Here is a 15,943-nt window from a genome sequence, read left to right on the forward strand (position 1 = left end):
TGGAACAGGCAGAAGTTTTGTATTTGCGGTTGATAAAAAAAGTTTGACGATTAATCGATTATCAAAATAATCTAATCATTTATTACTAATCCCAAATAAGCAACTCACTGGGGCTATAAATAGTTGTTTTGACGGTTGTTACTTCATTTCATTTGATGGTGTGTTCATAAATCCTCACATGGATCGGTTTCTGTGACATGGAGCAACAAAGGATGGAAGAAACTGTTTTGCAAGAGCAGAAAGAAGGAAGCTGAAGTTGGAGAGAGATAGATTGAGACAGCAATAGGTATAAATGCTCTCCATCCTCAAGTTTTAATCAGTTAACTTCAGAATTAGAACACAGGCACAACTTCACACACACACACACACACACACACACACACACACACACACACACACACACTCTAAATAGTGTGAGTCATTACCTCCAGGTGGTGTGGATGGCTAGCAGATCTCCTGAACAGGTGTACTGATCCTACTTTCCTGTCCATCCCATTTATTTAAATTGCCACCTAGGATGGACTTTCACACACCACGGCAACACCCCTCTGGTGGAGCATCATTTCTGTCTCCGCTGCACTACAGCTTATGCACACTACTAAAAGTCCTTACCCTCTCCTACTTCTTCCCCTTTTACAGCTTCAAATTTCCCCAAACAAATGTGAATGCAAGTATGGCGATTTAGGGAGAAGGCCATAAAAAGTGAGTGAGAGACAGAGAAAGAGAAGATGAGGGAAAATGTGGCATAGTTTAGATGAGGGTAGCACACCTAGTTGCAGTCATCCATGTTGTAGAATAACCAGGGACTGCCAACTGGAGGGTGATTTTATATACTAGATGTGGTGTTTGTGTGTGTGTGTGTGTGTGTGTGTGTGCGCACGTAAGTTTTTCTTTTTTTTTTGTCTGGTTTCAGTAGCCTTTGATTGCATCGGGTGGAAACCTCCGAGTGTTTCGAGTGAACACCTCAACAACAATGTGTCTCATTCCCTGACAATATGATTAAACCCTGCAGCAGCCATTAGTCACTGTTCACTCTGCTCTACGACAGTTGGCTGTACAGCTCCAATGAACCGAGACGTATAAATAACCACAGTCCAACGCGTGAAAAAAAGAAAAGAAAACAAAAACAACCTCGCTAAAGTCGGAGTGTTTGTTGTGTTTCATTCTGCTCTCCTCTGTTCAATCACATTTCTGAAGACTGTGCTCTGTTTGCTTATGTTCTGCACATTTCAACTCCATTCTTTTAAGCTCCATTTTGACTTTAGCTGTGTCCCATTTCATCCTGTTCGGGGGCCCAATATGATAACTACAGTAGCACATAAACTGTGGAAAGCTGTTTTAAAGCTTTGTGGTAGAATGGAGTCTGTAAATAGGCTCAAATGGCCTTGAACTTATTCTTCAATAAGACATTGCACGAGAGGATCCTGCTGCCAAGGTCTAGCTGTAACCTTGCATGTAATTTTCACTGTGGCTTTCTAAAATCTACAAAATTGAGGGTAATATTCTAGAAACACCTAATTAATTTGGTTAATTTTTTTTATTTTATCAAAATAGATCAAATACATCTAATGACTGATGATTATTATTGCTGCACACGTTTTTTTTTCCTTCTGAAAATGTTATCTTGTTCTTTTCTGCACTGCTAATTTGCTCAGTTCAATTCCATCCCATCTAATTTGAAGAATACCTTTTGTATGAATGCGGCGGCAATTAATCCCACTGCACACACAATTTGCCAAGCTCAGGAGCACATCAGCTCTGCTATAAACAGGTTGAGTGTAATGGTGTGTGAGGGATTGATGTCGCGCAGTGCGGCAGAGGGAACATGTGGAAGATGACAAATAAACTGCCTTTGCTGTGCGATGTTTCAATAAAGTCAAATCAGATGCTGAGATACAGTTCAAATGTCACGGTATTCAACAAACACATGCACATTAATGCACAGAGGCGTGTATTTGCTAGCATGCAAAAAAAATGTATGTGAGCATGTTGTCTCACGCACGCCCACACAGAAACATCAAACTAGATTTTGCCTTAATTACCTTAACCTAGACTTTCATGCTGTTTTTGACAAACTTCCCCTTAAGCATGCGATAGCTATGGAATAAAAACAGATTTGACTTTAGTCATTAGCTCCTTCCACCCATAAAATCCCACGATCTGCTCAACCGTTTCATCTCTGGTACACAATATTTCATGACCTGACAGTGGAATCGCAAATCACTTTACACATCAGGGTAGAAAATATTACAAAGATTTTGAGAGAAGGTAGCGACAAACAATTGTTGTGTGTAGTAGGGTGATAAATATCACTGTTGTATCAGATCTCAGTGAGGTAGAGAGCACACAGCGGAGGCATGTTCTCTTTAACAGCTCTCCTTGAATGTTTCCTTGTATTACTGACAGCATGCCAAAACTGTAGAAAACTATGCTGCAGTTTCTAAACAGATGCAAAGTACATCCATTAAGCCATGCACACACGCACACACACACCAGTATTAGCATCATCATTTTATTGGATCATGATTATTGAATCATCATTGTGTACAGCTGCTAAAGGTGGGGCTAATGATGAGGATCAACAAAGTCTTGTCTTAACCTATGACAATACTTCAGCATCATTTATTTGTTGATTATTCTTTGTGTTATTAATCTGTAGCTGCAAAGGAACTATTGACTAAAGTTATCAAATAAATGTAGAGGAGTAAAACATACAATATTTGCGGCTGTAGTGTTTGGAGCAGAGGTATAAAGTAGTGTAAATACTCAAGTAAAGTACAAGTACTTCACAATTGTACTTGAGTAAATGTACATCATTACTTTCTGATACAAATTCCTCCGCTGAACAACCTTTTTAATGTTCCTGCCATATTCTGCTTCTACGCGACACGTTGTTGTCACAAGTTGCTTGTCAGACAGGAGGAGAAAATAGAAAAACTTTCAGCTGCCTCCTCCTCCAGTCTCTTCTTCTTTTACTAGTTCATTTTTGTCATCTCTCTGTGCTCCCTTGTAGACTGGTGTGCCTTCTGTGCTAACCAGGCCCAGTTAATCCAACACACAGACAAACACAAATACTCGCCAACAGGTCCTGGCCTGCGTTCAGTCCCTTATGGCATTAATGGATTTTCATTCATTACATTAAGAGTGTGTGTGTGTGTGTGTGTGTGTGTGTGTGTGTGCCAATGTGTAGCTTTGAAAGGGAGGCAGAATGTTCAATGTATGCATGGTTTTTAAAGAGCATTGAAGATTTTCTTGTGGTTTAATGCATTTTAATAATCCCTCTCAGGATGATACATACACAGTTATGATGAGACCTTGACACATGATGAGACATCGGAGCGATACAGTGAGCCAGACTGAATTAACAGCAATGTCAAATTAATACGGTACTCACATCAAAGAATATATAGTATGCCATCAGACACATTTACTGAATGTCTTCCATCTCCTTTTTGTTGTCATAGTTTGAACTTGTGGTCTTTCTTGCATGACGCTGGGCACCACTATATTCACGTAATGTGACTACATGCACGACTGTATTGCACATGAGATGAATGTGTAGCATGATTAGAATGCCATTTTCATTTTAAAATATAGCAGTGGGTAAAATTTGATATTAGGATTTAATTTGATGCAGTACGTTTTATTTTTTGCATAGTACTGTGAAGTTGTATCATCTATTTAGTTTATAACTCAAAGCTTCTGTAAAAAGAAAAGCTGTAGCACACATTAGACAAATGGTCTGTGGGATGCAAAGGATCAGGGTCTTGGATCTGTGTGAGTGAGTGCGTATATGAGTAAAATGTACTAAAACTAACACCAACTGGGGTTTCAAAGTTGGTACTTAAATCGCTCTAATATTCCACAAATTTAGCTCATATATATATTACTCCTTAGTTCAGTCAGGATCGTGAAGTCATTAGCGCCACTCAGATCATTAGCTGATTTTCCAGAGCGCTAACGGCACACCTACACTCACTGTCGCCATTCACATGCCTGCTTCACACATCCATTAATACTGCTGCTGCTATTGCTGCTACTGCTGCAGTGCAACCCGATTCATGAGCAATTAAACGAGTAAACCATATTACTGTTTCTATATAACATCAGGCATTTGAATGTATATTTCATAATCTGGTATATTATCACGTGTGCACTCTTGTCCCGCTTTGGGTTTTTACTTTTGCCCTGCCGATATGAGCTGGCTTTCTGGCAGAATTGTATCATGATGATATATTCTCCAGTGTCTGAGACACTCACACTATTCTCCCTCTCAATTGTCACTGTGCTGGATTATATCACTGTAATATATAGGTTTGATATATTTTGTTATATATTATGCCATACTATACACTGTTTTTATACTGTATTTGACAATCTACTTAATTCTGTCCTGTTATATTGCTGCAATAAATCATATATTATATTCCTACCATAATATGTTCCATCCATCCATCCATCCATCCATCCAAATACAGACAAACATTAATTAGGTTTGGGCATCGTTTTGACTTTAACAATTCTGATTCTTCCTTTCGATTACGGTTCTTATCGGTTCCCGATTCAGATTCTTTGAGGGGTGGAGTTAAAACGGGTCACATGCTTATTTCATTTTGCAGTTTTACCGGGCTTCTTCAATGTAAAATAAAGTCACAATTAGGAGCACCGCTTACTGTGCTCCATGGCTGCAACACAACAAGCACCTGGAAGTACGGTGGCCGCTACAGAAACCAAAACTTGCGCGTTTTTCATTTGGAACCGATGGTTGGATTCTAAACCAAATTTTCCGATTCCAATAAAAAACTGGTTCTCGATGCCTATTAATCATATCATCAGTCTGGTGTATACTGTTAACATATACTTGCTGACTCTTATCTTGTATTATCACATTATGTTATTGTTCTACAAATGAATGATTCTGAAGAAGTTACAATTCAAACAAAATCAGTCTTTGAGGTTTTTACACAAAAAAACAGTGTGGTGTTATATAGTGCATGACAGTGGATAGCTCATTGCCTGCATGTGATTTTGTATTCATTTGTCATGTTGTGATACATATCAGTATTAGAGTTTAATCCTTATTAGGGGCCGGACAGCTCTGCTGCCTGGCGCTTTTGTATTATTCTTCTTCCTAACAGCAAATCTGCCTTTCCATGCACGAAAAATCCTCAAACTTTGCACATAGGTCCAGTCATATGCTTAACTTCCTAAACTGGCTCTGTGTCCTGATGGTGGCGCTACAGCAACCGTCTGAAATTGAGTGAAAATTCATAACAAATCAGTCACATGCTAGCACTTTAGCATCTTTCACCAAAATGTAGGTGCAATTGAGCACAAATGTTCAAATGCTTCGAGCTTGCAGGAATCTTTAAGTCCATCACTCTGAAAAAATTGAAAAACTAAAATTAAACCTATCTCCGCTTACAGATTTTGCTTAATGGACACCAAAACTGCTCCACTGCATCTTCAGATTGTTCTCCACAAACGATCCAGACAGATTTTTTATTTATCAAAAACTGAGCCCACAGTGCATCAACATGTTTTACTGTAAACAGTAAACAACTACTATTTAATCTCCCTAAATAAATCTTTAAAAATATAAATAATATAATATTCATAAAAATAAATAACAACATGTTGATCTCATGGCAGAAGTAGTGTGGTAAATTTATCTCAGAAACTGAATTTTTGACAATATTTTTAATTCTATCCTCATGTAAACTATTGCAGTCAATGGAAATATAGCATCTTAGAACATCATCAGTTTTGTCAATTATGGAGCAATCAATCTTTGTAAAAAAATAAAATGACAGACCTCTCTGTTGTTTAGATGAAGTACACATTCTCAAAATGTTGTCTTGATAACTGAATCTTTGACGCTAGTTTGAAATCTGCCTTTACAAGCACCCTTGTGATTGCCTTAGTCACAGTGTAAAGTCTGAAACCATCTATGGTTTCTCACTTGGTAGGGTGATGCAGAATAAACATGCTAATGCCTACTCAGGCATTCTTCTTCCTCCTCCTCAAAATGCCCAGCCCCTACTCACAGCTGCTCAATTAATATTAGCATACAGATCTAAACCCTATGACTAAGCCCCAGAAAGCAGTTTTGACCAGTTGTACTTGACTTTTCAGTCAACCATGATAAGAATGTTTCAGACTGACATTGTATCCATCACCCACAGCTTTCAACTTTTGACGGCTTAGCTGTACAGTAAATACTCATTCAACATTATCAAAACAGTTTCTTTTTCTTTGTTGTGTGCATTCATCATCCAACTTGCTCCGTTTAAAAGTGCTAAAACATTCTGACCCTTCACTAAAACCACCAATGGCTGTGTGTGTGTGTATGTGTGTGCGTGCGTGCATGCGTGAGTGTGTGTGAATAATTTAAGCCAGCACTCTACATCTTCATCCAATCAGGCAAATGTGGGAACCTCAAAGGAATAGAAGCACCACTATTTTGCTGCATAATCTTATCAACTTAACAATGAGCAAACTGACTGCAGATCAGTGCTAATATTAAAGGGGGCTTTTATGCAAGCAGCTCCCTGCAATTAGGGAGAGATGTGTTAAATCTGAGAGGAGGGTAATACATTCTCATCTTACATTCAGAGAGAAAGAGAGGCCTTTCAACAGTTATGACCCTCCACCTGATGAGAGCACTCTAGACATGTTAGTTCGTACATAGAGAAAAGTACACACATGCACAGAGAAGAGACACACAAGTGTCCAGTGAACACTTGAGCCATCAATTTCCTCCTGCATGTGAGCAGTAAAAGCCCTCTGAAGCAATTATGTTATAAAAGAGGCTATAGACTGACATTAATTGACTCTACACAGAGCATGATCGGTACAAACTGCTACTTAACAGGTAGAGAGACACTTTACCGGACCAGTCCTGTGAGAAACTCCACTGGTGGTGTGTATTTGTCAAGCTCACTGTTACTGTAGATGTTTGCAGGGCTTTGTTTTGGTCTCCGTACCGGCTTGAGAGTGAATTAACTGTGCCATTAAGAAATGAGTGTGGTTGTCACAGGTACTTACTGCACAGACTTGGAGGACTGGGACCTGAACTTGCTGAACTCGCCTGGAGCAGTCCACTCTGTACCCAGCTGCAACACACAAGACAGGAGGCACAGATCAGAGCGAGTGTGAGAGAAAGAGAGTGAGAGCAGTGGATAAGGGCAGCATAAGAAATTCTGAAGCACAGTTTGCAAGTGAAGAGTATTCGTCCTGAAAAATTCATCTTAAAAATCAACTTTGTGAGATAAAAACACCACCTTTTATGATTTATAGGCACTGATGATGACTATTTTGGAAGAGTCTTATGTGTAAATAAGGTTGGATTACAAAACGTGGTCATCAGCTCATTTTGAATCCAGAAGACGGATAGGTCGTTTGAAAAGGACGCTGCAAGATCCTGATCGCTTACCTGGTTATATGATAGCACAAGTAAAGAGTAATTGGTAAACAAGATAATAATCCCAGGAAGAGTCAATCGGGAGGCTAATTCTGATAGGCAAAGTGAGCAAACAGATGAGAGCTATGGCTATAAACAGACAATCAGAAAGAGCCATTCCCTGCCAATAGCGAGGCTAAGAAGCCGGCTCATCGGGACTCTTGGGGCTCTTGTTTCAGCCCTGCGGTCGAATCAGTGCCCATTCATTTCCTCAGCAAGCCAACGCGACTAATTAGGGCCCCTGCTGCTGATGATCCATTATGAAAGAATAAGGCTAAGATAACAGTGGGCATGCCTTTAATTGTTTGTGCTGGCCACACTTCTGGGTTTGGAACTGGTCAGAAAACATTGCGGGCGCGTGGTGTTAACACATCACAAGAGCCTTTCAACTTGTAAATAGCGGCGGACCCTCACTGTGGACACCGCGATGTTTTCACAGAGTACAGCGCACACAGTAACACACAGCTACAATGATGCAGTATTGGAAGAAAACCACAGAAAAGGCAGTAATGTTTGTTCAAAACCAACCAGGCCTCTGGCAGTGCTAAAGCCTCTGATAGTCTCTGTGAAGCAGTTGGCTAGAGAGGAGGACACAATGTGCACTACTATGTCTTCACTCTGAAGCCCACAGCACGCTGCTGCTATAATACATTTCCACACCAACAGTCTCTTCATGTATTCCTCCTCCGGCACAGCAAGAATTGTAAAAGTTAAATCACTGGGAGAGAATATTCAAATGAAAATGTGAGTAAGGTAGTAGATTAAGCGCACTCAGCTAAACTCAATTTACTAAGTTTACATTTAAGATGAAAACCTTCCTTTTAAACAATTGCGGAAAATTGCTTTGTGTGGATTTTTCAATGATAGTTATGTGAAGTGGAGTGGAGAGCATGTTTCCCTCATAAATGATGTGATGCTGACATGGTTTTAGGTAGATTTTAAATTCGCGCTGATGGCTGGTAATGTCATAGTAAGTGGTCTGTGGACAATAGTGTGCATCAGATGGTCTGTGAACCATCTGACATCAGACCGTGTTGATGAGCACTCCATTGATTTAGCGTTGCACCTGTAACATTGTATATAGTTGATATAGGACATTCAAATGTGTTATATTAGTAATGTAGTCTTCACAAGTGAGAAGGTCTGGTAAGCTCACTTCTTTCTCCACACCCCCAGATTGGTGTTATTGGTACACCAGCGTACAAACTTGGGGTTAGCCCAACTGCCCATTGCACTCGTCAGTCCCTCTCTTAAATGTCATGTGTGTTGGCTGGTATTGGATGTTAGTCGAAAACAATAATATGGCTTAGTTTTAAAGATGCTATGCTAAAGTCTGGCTTGTGAGTACGACAACATTTGGTTTTTGGACACCAGTCAGTCAGCAAAACAATTATATCTGCTTACCAGCACTGCAAACTGTTAATGCTGCACTAAGTAATTCAGTCACATAATAATCAGTCACAGTCCTCCCAGTGCTTTCTTCTGTATCGTCTATGCTTGTTTGGGGGAAATAATACCGTTACTCATTTAACTGCAAGACTGCTTTCAGTTTTCATTCGGTTTTGTTCAGCTCGTCCTGACTTACGACAGGAAGGCTGAAGAAAGTTGTGCTGTTGTGTTACCATCAAAATAAACTGTTTCACTGCAAAGTGCTGTTGGTTTCTGGAGCAGCCAATCTTCAGTGAAAGTTGAATAACTTTGACAAATCATAGCTGGAGTAGGAACCTCAGGAGAACTTCAAATCATTCAAAGCAGGAATACAAAAAGATGCAACCTAAAACTTTGCACTGAATATAAATGGGAAACTTGCGAGACAACCTATAGTTACTGTACTTACATGTTTATATTCTCTTTGTGAGTGAATTGTTTTTTCTGGAAAGAGCTATTGTTCAGATGAAGAAGAGAGTGATCACACAGCAGAGGCAGCAGTGCAAAAATGATTCCCCTCGCAAAATCATATTGTGTAGTGCTGATTCTAAATAAAGTACATTTTTTTTAAATGTTTATGTTGAAATAAGAGGGGAAAAAAAAAAAACTGCGTACAGGCAGAAAACAATCGTTTCATTTGTTTCCAAAGCAAATGAAAATTCCGAGGAGAAAATCAACCACTGCGGCAGCAAACAGAAATGATCTCAGCTTATTATAAGAAATGAAGCTCAGAGTAAATTCTTTCAGGAAGACTTCTAAATTTCATAAACCTCTCTCTCTTCCTAAAACTGATCAGCTGTTTCGAGGCGTTCACTTTTCAGTTAAACTAACCAGAATTGGCCGTGAATTTCACGAGCCAATCACAGCATGGCATCCCTGCTTTAATTCTGCTCTTCTCTCTGCTGCTGTCAATTGTCATTTCAGGCAAAGCGTGCAACCCTCCTCCTCCCCTTCCTCCTCCAGTCATCGTCACCCACGGTACCCTGGGTCCTCCTCCGGCAGACCGCTACCATCGGTTCCTTTGGTCCGGTCTTCGGGCTCCTTCACCACCACCAGTGTCTAGACTCCATCGGGGGGATATGCCTTGGCTTCTCTACCCCCTTTAAAAAATTTTTTTATAACGATGGAGTCTAATCTCCAAAGACTGTACATTTCATATTATGCATATGTACAAATAAACCTTTGCATATTTGCAACGAAGTCTCTCCTGATTGAATTAACCTGAAGGTAAATTTCATGTTGAGATGGATATTAATTAGATAAATTGTGATTCTGAGTAGTGAAATTCAAAAAAGACCTAGACTTTCAACTTACACTGTGCCTGAACCAAGATATTTATAACACCTAGAGTATTCCCCTTTAAATGACTTCCTCATGGTACATACAAATGACTCTTGTTGCAAAATACAGGTGGCAAATGTTTATGATTCATGCAAGACTTTTTTCCCAGCACAATATAATGCATATGTTTTATAAGGTTTTGAATTCATACAGTACTTCATTAACATTTCTTGTATGTCAGTAATTCAAACCATTTCCTTACACAGGGTTTTAAGACGCTCTAGATTCTTTTGAGAAAAGCTGGAAATGAAGGGTTTTAAAATATGTTTAACACCAGGGAGCAATAGTGTCAAGAAGCATTTTACCTTCCAAAATTAAAGGTCGTTTTTCTCTTGTCTTCCTTGTCAGATGGTTACTCTGCTATACGTGAACAATGGCAGGATCAAAGCCTAGTTTCAAGGACAAAATACGTGCAGCGCCCCAGCTTTCCCATGAAAGTGGCAGATGTTCTCCAAGGTAAGCATGCACATGCAGTATAGACATGAGAAGCGCACACACACACACACACACACACACACACACACACACACGCTTATTGAAAGTACATCTCCTCACCAGAGTAGGCAGGAGGTAAATCAGAAGGCAAGCAGCCAGGGAGTCATGAGGGGCAACACACAAACTTCTTCATATCACATATTAGAACACACACCCCCTTACTGACATATTAGCCAGGTTTCCATCAACACGTTTTTATGCAAATAAAGTAATATCAAATGAAAAATGCCTTATGGAAACAGTGAAATTCAACTGAATTTCATGAATATCGACACAAAGTTTGTACATTCAATCTCATTGGATTTTCTCTTAATCTGTAAGCGTCTTATGCGATAAATGCTAATGAAAAACGTTATTTGCCGAATAAATAATGAATTCCGATTACGTTTTAGGTCATTTTATGGTTGCAACCCTCCATTAAATGAAGAAGTTTTATTCATTCCTACCACGTATTTCCACTTCCTTTGCAGACATGGCGGGTGTCAACAGACAAATATAAGTGGACGAAAGAGGAGATGAGAGACTTTTTTTTTTTTTTTTTTTAAATTTAATTTAGCGAAATAGAACGGCTATTTAAGATAGCAAAAATCGTTGTCTGGCATTTACGTGCATCTGCATCATCATAGCGATGTTTTGATAGTGGTGTTGTTGACTTATAGCTTGATATGTCGCTATCAGCTGGCACATAAGCACTATTACAACTTGTGCAATATTGATCATTTGTAGGTAGACACCATTTTGGCCAGCAAACTTTGTTCACAAATGTTTGCTTGAATTTTGTGTGATTCAGTGCAAAACTGAATGGAAACACCTTAAAATGTCTCAAATCAATTCGATATATACCAATTTGATTGCAAAACAGCCTGTGACATCATTACGCAGAGGTTTTTATTCACTTTAAAGCCGTTGGATGGCAACACACTTTCACTGGCTTTATTCACATGAATGGTTTTAGCGAACTTCAGATAATTCGATTGACAGGTGGATGGAAACATTGCTAGTGTCTTATTTTGTTTTTACTTTAGAAGTCTCCTCAGAGAAATAAGGCAGGAAACTTGTGGACCAAATATCTTACACTGAAACACACACACACAGTCTTTGTGTGAACATCGCACACACATATGTAGGTACCTCGAAAAAACTCATTTCAGATTGCCACTGGCCCTGAAACACTGAAGAACGAAACACAAAACAGAATAAAAAAACATAAGAAATATGAGTGTGTAATGGAGCTATAGAGACATTCCTCCACTCTCTATCAACTCCTCCACTTCAATATCCTCTTTTCTCTCAAATGAGAAGAGAAAAAGTAATAGAGAACCAGCTGACCTGTGTTATAACTTCAAAGTGTTTTCTTTCTCTTAGGGACCGTTCGGTATTTATGGAATGGACCACCGGAGGAAAACAGGCGAGGGTCGTGTCTTTTTATTCTTTGCTATACATATTATTTTTCAGTCCAGAGGGGGGGGGGGGGGGGGGGTCACCCAACTTTTGTATTCATGAAAGAGCAAAATTAAAAAAGTGGCTTGTTTGGTGCATATTTTTCCATGTAGCTCCATGTAGCTCTCTCAGTCTCTGCCCTCCTTCGCTACCAGATGGGTCTGACCCATGAGTGTTTAAACGGCGAAGTAGAGGAAGCCTAGTGACGAGTCCATAGCAAGCAGTTTGTGTGTTGAATATTACCCAGAGTGCCTTGCTGAATGGTCTCAATATTAAAATAATAACAAATAACAATAAAATATTAACGAGGGATTATCCGCTTTCACTCTTTTAAGGACTAAAGCTATTCATTATACTGTACCTGATCAAGCACCACTCAACTCGAACAATCCCTACCTACAGTATCACTAATCAGTCCATTTGCAAACATGAACGACAGACATTTTGGCAGGCCATGTCGTGGCAGGAAAAGCACCGGTGTGACCAATTAATAATTAAGGTGTTTTGAGGGCCCTATTATTTTGGCTCACTGTTAGGTTCACTCATCCACTTCAGTGGAACAGAGTTCTAATCAATGTCATCAGTGTTATTAATTCCACCTGTGTTGTTTCTGCTATGACGAGTCATAATGTCTGCTGTGAGTGAGACTATTGACCCTGCTACTTTATGATTTAGAGGAGTGTTGATAAATCATTCACACTGAACAGCACTCACAAGTTCAAGCCCTAAAACATGTGCCACTGACTAGATTACTAAGGAGAAAAAAGTAAGAAAAAATCAAATATTAAAATGATAAGTATTCCAAAATTACCTATGCATGCAAAATATTCAAAAGTTAACAGGGTTATTATAACGGACTTTGAGGCTCCAGAAAAGCATACTGACTGCAACACTTTGATCTCGGTACAGACCACAGAGAGTGCTGTCATTGGCCTGATTGCAATTAACTTCATTTAATGGCGAAGCAAAGCAAGTGCACTCAAGGCCATAGTCAACAACAATCTTTGTTTTGATTATTGTGACCTCTCATGAGACTGTGGTCTCATTAAGCAGAAATACTTGGTGCCTTCAAGTAAGATCATGTTTACGGTGTTCATGAGACAAGGCCATTAGAATGAAGTGTAGGGTTTTAAAATGGTGTTTATCCCTCCTTCGAGGCAGTCATTGATTTTCATTAATTTTAGTCTGGCATAAAATCAACCTGCAGATACTTCAAACTGGCTCGAGTCCAATAATCCATCACAATTATCCTTAGGTCTGTTTGTATTGTTGTCAAAGTTACATTATCAATGGGTGGTTATACAGCTGTAAGAGTTTTTTGAATCAACCGTTCTATCCACACTAAATATAACTGCAACAAGAATAAAAGCAGACATTGACATGCTGCTCGCTATGATGGATTGCCCATCTCAAGCAGGTTTCAAATTTTAATCTTGGCATCCATTTTCTACCATGTTTGTTTTGTTTATGTCTTTCCAGATAGATTACTAGACGCATGGAGGTTGGAAATTTCCACTTGGAACTTTAATAAAGAATGAAACTCATTATACGCTTGTCATGGTTTTAAATCCAAAATGTGCTATTTATTATTTTTAGACGGATGTTGTTACCTGGCAATAAAGTATTTGAAAAATACCAGAATAGGCATTTTTTACAGCAGTCATTTTGATTTGTCATAGTAGGTAAAACACAGGCGTTACTAATAACATTAACGATGGCTTCGTTCTATTCAAGAGTCCCAGGAAGACATGACAGCGAGCCAACACGCACAATGGGACCCTGAAACCGATGCAGCAAAATGTAATTCAGCCATCCTTTATTTTATTATTTACCCCTGTGCTTTTCGTTCTCTGACATGTCAAAATGTCTTTAGTGGAAAAGGCCTAGGACAGTTTAGTGCCTTAGTGTTCGGTACTAAGCTAAGTTGTTACTACTGTAGAGACAGTCCTGTCTGTCTGAGAATGAGCAGCTACTGTTGCTGTCGAGTCTCATATTGATTACATTTCCCTGACCCAGTTTCCTGTGTGTCTTTGTGTATCTGCTTTTTGAACCAGACAAAATGGGTATCATATCACATATGACATACATCAGTGCCTGCACAAACACACAGACATGACCACTAGCTCTCTCGATATCAGACAAGCCCTGGTCTGGTTCTGTGGGAAGCTCTGTGGGAGCTGTTGGGACATTCTGATTGAAGGAAAATCTCATTACAGATTAGCTGCGGGCAAAAAAAATATATGATTAATGCCAAGACGGGACAATGGATGATCCTCACTCACATTAAGTACATTCATATTCGCACAGATAATGTCCCAGCAGGACTGAGGAGAGTGTTCTTATTATAATATCTCCCTCTCTCCTCCAACACACTGACCACAGCGAGCTGGTACGTGTAAGGAGCTCAGTAGTCTATATCCACGACGTTCCACTTCCGGGATTGCTATAGTGCTGCCGGAAATTTCGCCGGATCACGCTCTCTTCGCCTGGATGTTACCTTCCGCTTTCTGTGTGTTGGAATTTTAAACTCCGGTGGATTTATGAGGACTATGATTAATTGCTCCTCTGATCTCTGCAGGGTAAATTGAGACAGCTAGCTAGACTGTTCAATCTGAGTTTTCTGCTGCACCACTAAAACAATGTTTGAACGTGCACCTGTTGCACCAAAACATTTTCCTTCCCGAGGCTATTTTGCAGCGGCACCGTGGCTCTGTCCAACGCTTAGTGCCACCCAAGACGATTGTGATTGGTTTAAAGAAATGCCAATGCCGGAATGCTGTGTGGACTAGCCAGACCCCCTTCCGCAGCACTGTGGAGGAAGGTCTGGCAAAGCGAGACTAGGAGGTGAGAAGAGGAACCACCATGGAAAAAAGGTTAATTTGGTCTTTCTATGTCTACATAAACAGTGTGTGTTTTTGTTTGTGCATACGTGTGTGAGAAAGAGAAAAATGGACCTCCGTAGATGGCGTCATCTTTTCATCAAGATGTCCTGTGGGGAATCCGGTACACCATTCGAAGCTAGCGACAAAATGCTGACAGGGGTCTCCACGGAAACGCTCCAGCTCCCTGCTTCTCCTATCACAGCTAAATGTCTCATGGCAGCACATTCCATATATAGCCAGTTCTCTATCAAGGATGACATTGATGTGACATAAACTAACACTCCTATATGATACTATGTGTATTTTAAGAGCAGCGAGTCAGGTCGTGAATAGAGCAGGGATTGCAGTCAAGCCATTAGTACAAGCAAAGATAAGAAACTATGCACCTTATCCGAAACTGACATGGCGTACACTAATTATTTAAAACTGCATATGTTTCTGCCAGCAAGGTTTCTACACAAGCATTGTGCTATGGGGTCCAATTTGACTCATTGCTTATGAAATTTAGATACTTTCTCCTTAGGTTTTTGAAATAACTCCAACAGCTGCCAAAGCATAAAACACCTTATGAATCTTTTAAGGATATTTTCCCAAACCATTGAAGTTTCCAGTTCTGAACTTCAAGCCATTACAAAAACACACACACACACACACACACACACTTAAATGAGAGCCCTCTCACATCCTAGTACATGCTACGTTCAAGTCATTGACACTGACTTTTTCTCGCTATATATTTTTTTCTCTTACGTAAAGAGAGACCCAACAAATGTGCCAGTTTGTGTTTTCTAATACTCCAACACAGAGATGGGTAAAGTTTAACGTGTTCACCTAATTACTATATATTTAATCTATTTTTAAAACAGATGTGATTACCTATAATTATCAAATTTTT

General features: G+C 39.6%; 1 protein-coding gene across 1 annotated transcript in view; it reads right to left on the reverse strand.

Moving 5' to 3' along the window:
• b4galnt4a (beta-1,4-N-acetyl-galactosaminyl transferase 4a) overlaps positions 1-15,943 on the reverse strand; it is a 141,999-nt gene that overhangs the window by 31,404 nt on the left and 94,652 nt on the right. The window contains exon 7 of the mRNA XM_078256127.1: positions 7,048-7,115. Coding sequence (XP_078112253.1) covers positions 7,048-7,115 — 68 coding nt within the window. The remainder of the gene's footprint in view (positions 1-7,047; positions 7,116-15,943) is intronic.

This window comes from Sander vitreus, chromosome 8 (assembly GCF_031162955.1).
Source record: "Sander vitreus isolate 19-12246 chromosome 8, sanVit1, whole genome shotgun sequence".
Lineage (NCBI taxonomy): Eukaryota > Metazoa > Chordata > Actinopteri > Perciformes > Percidae > Sander > Sander vitreus.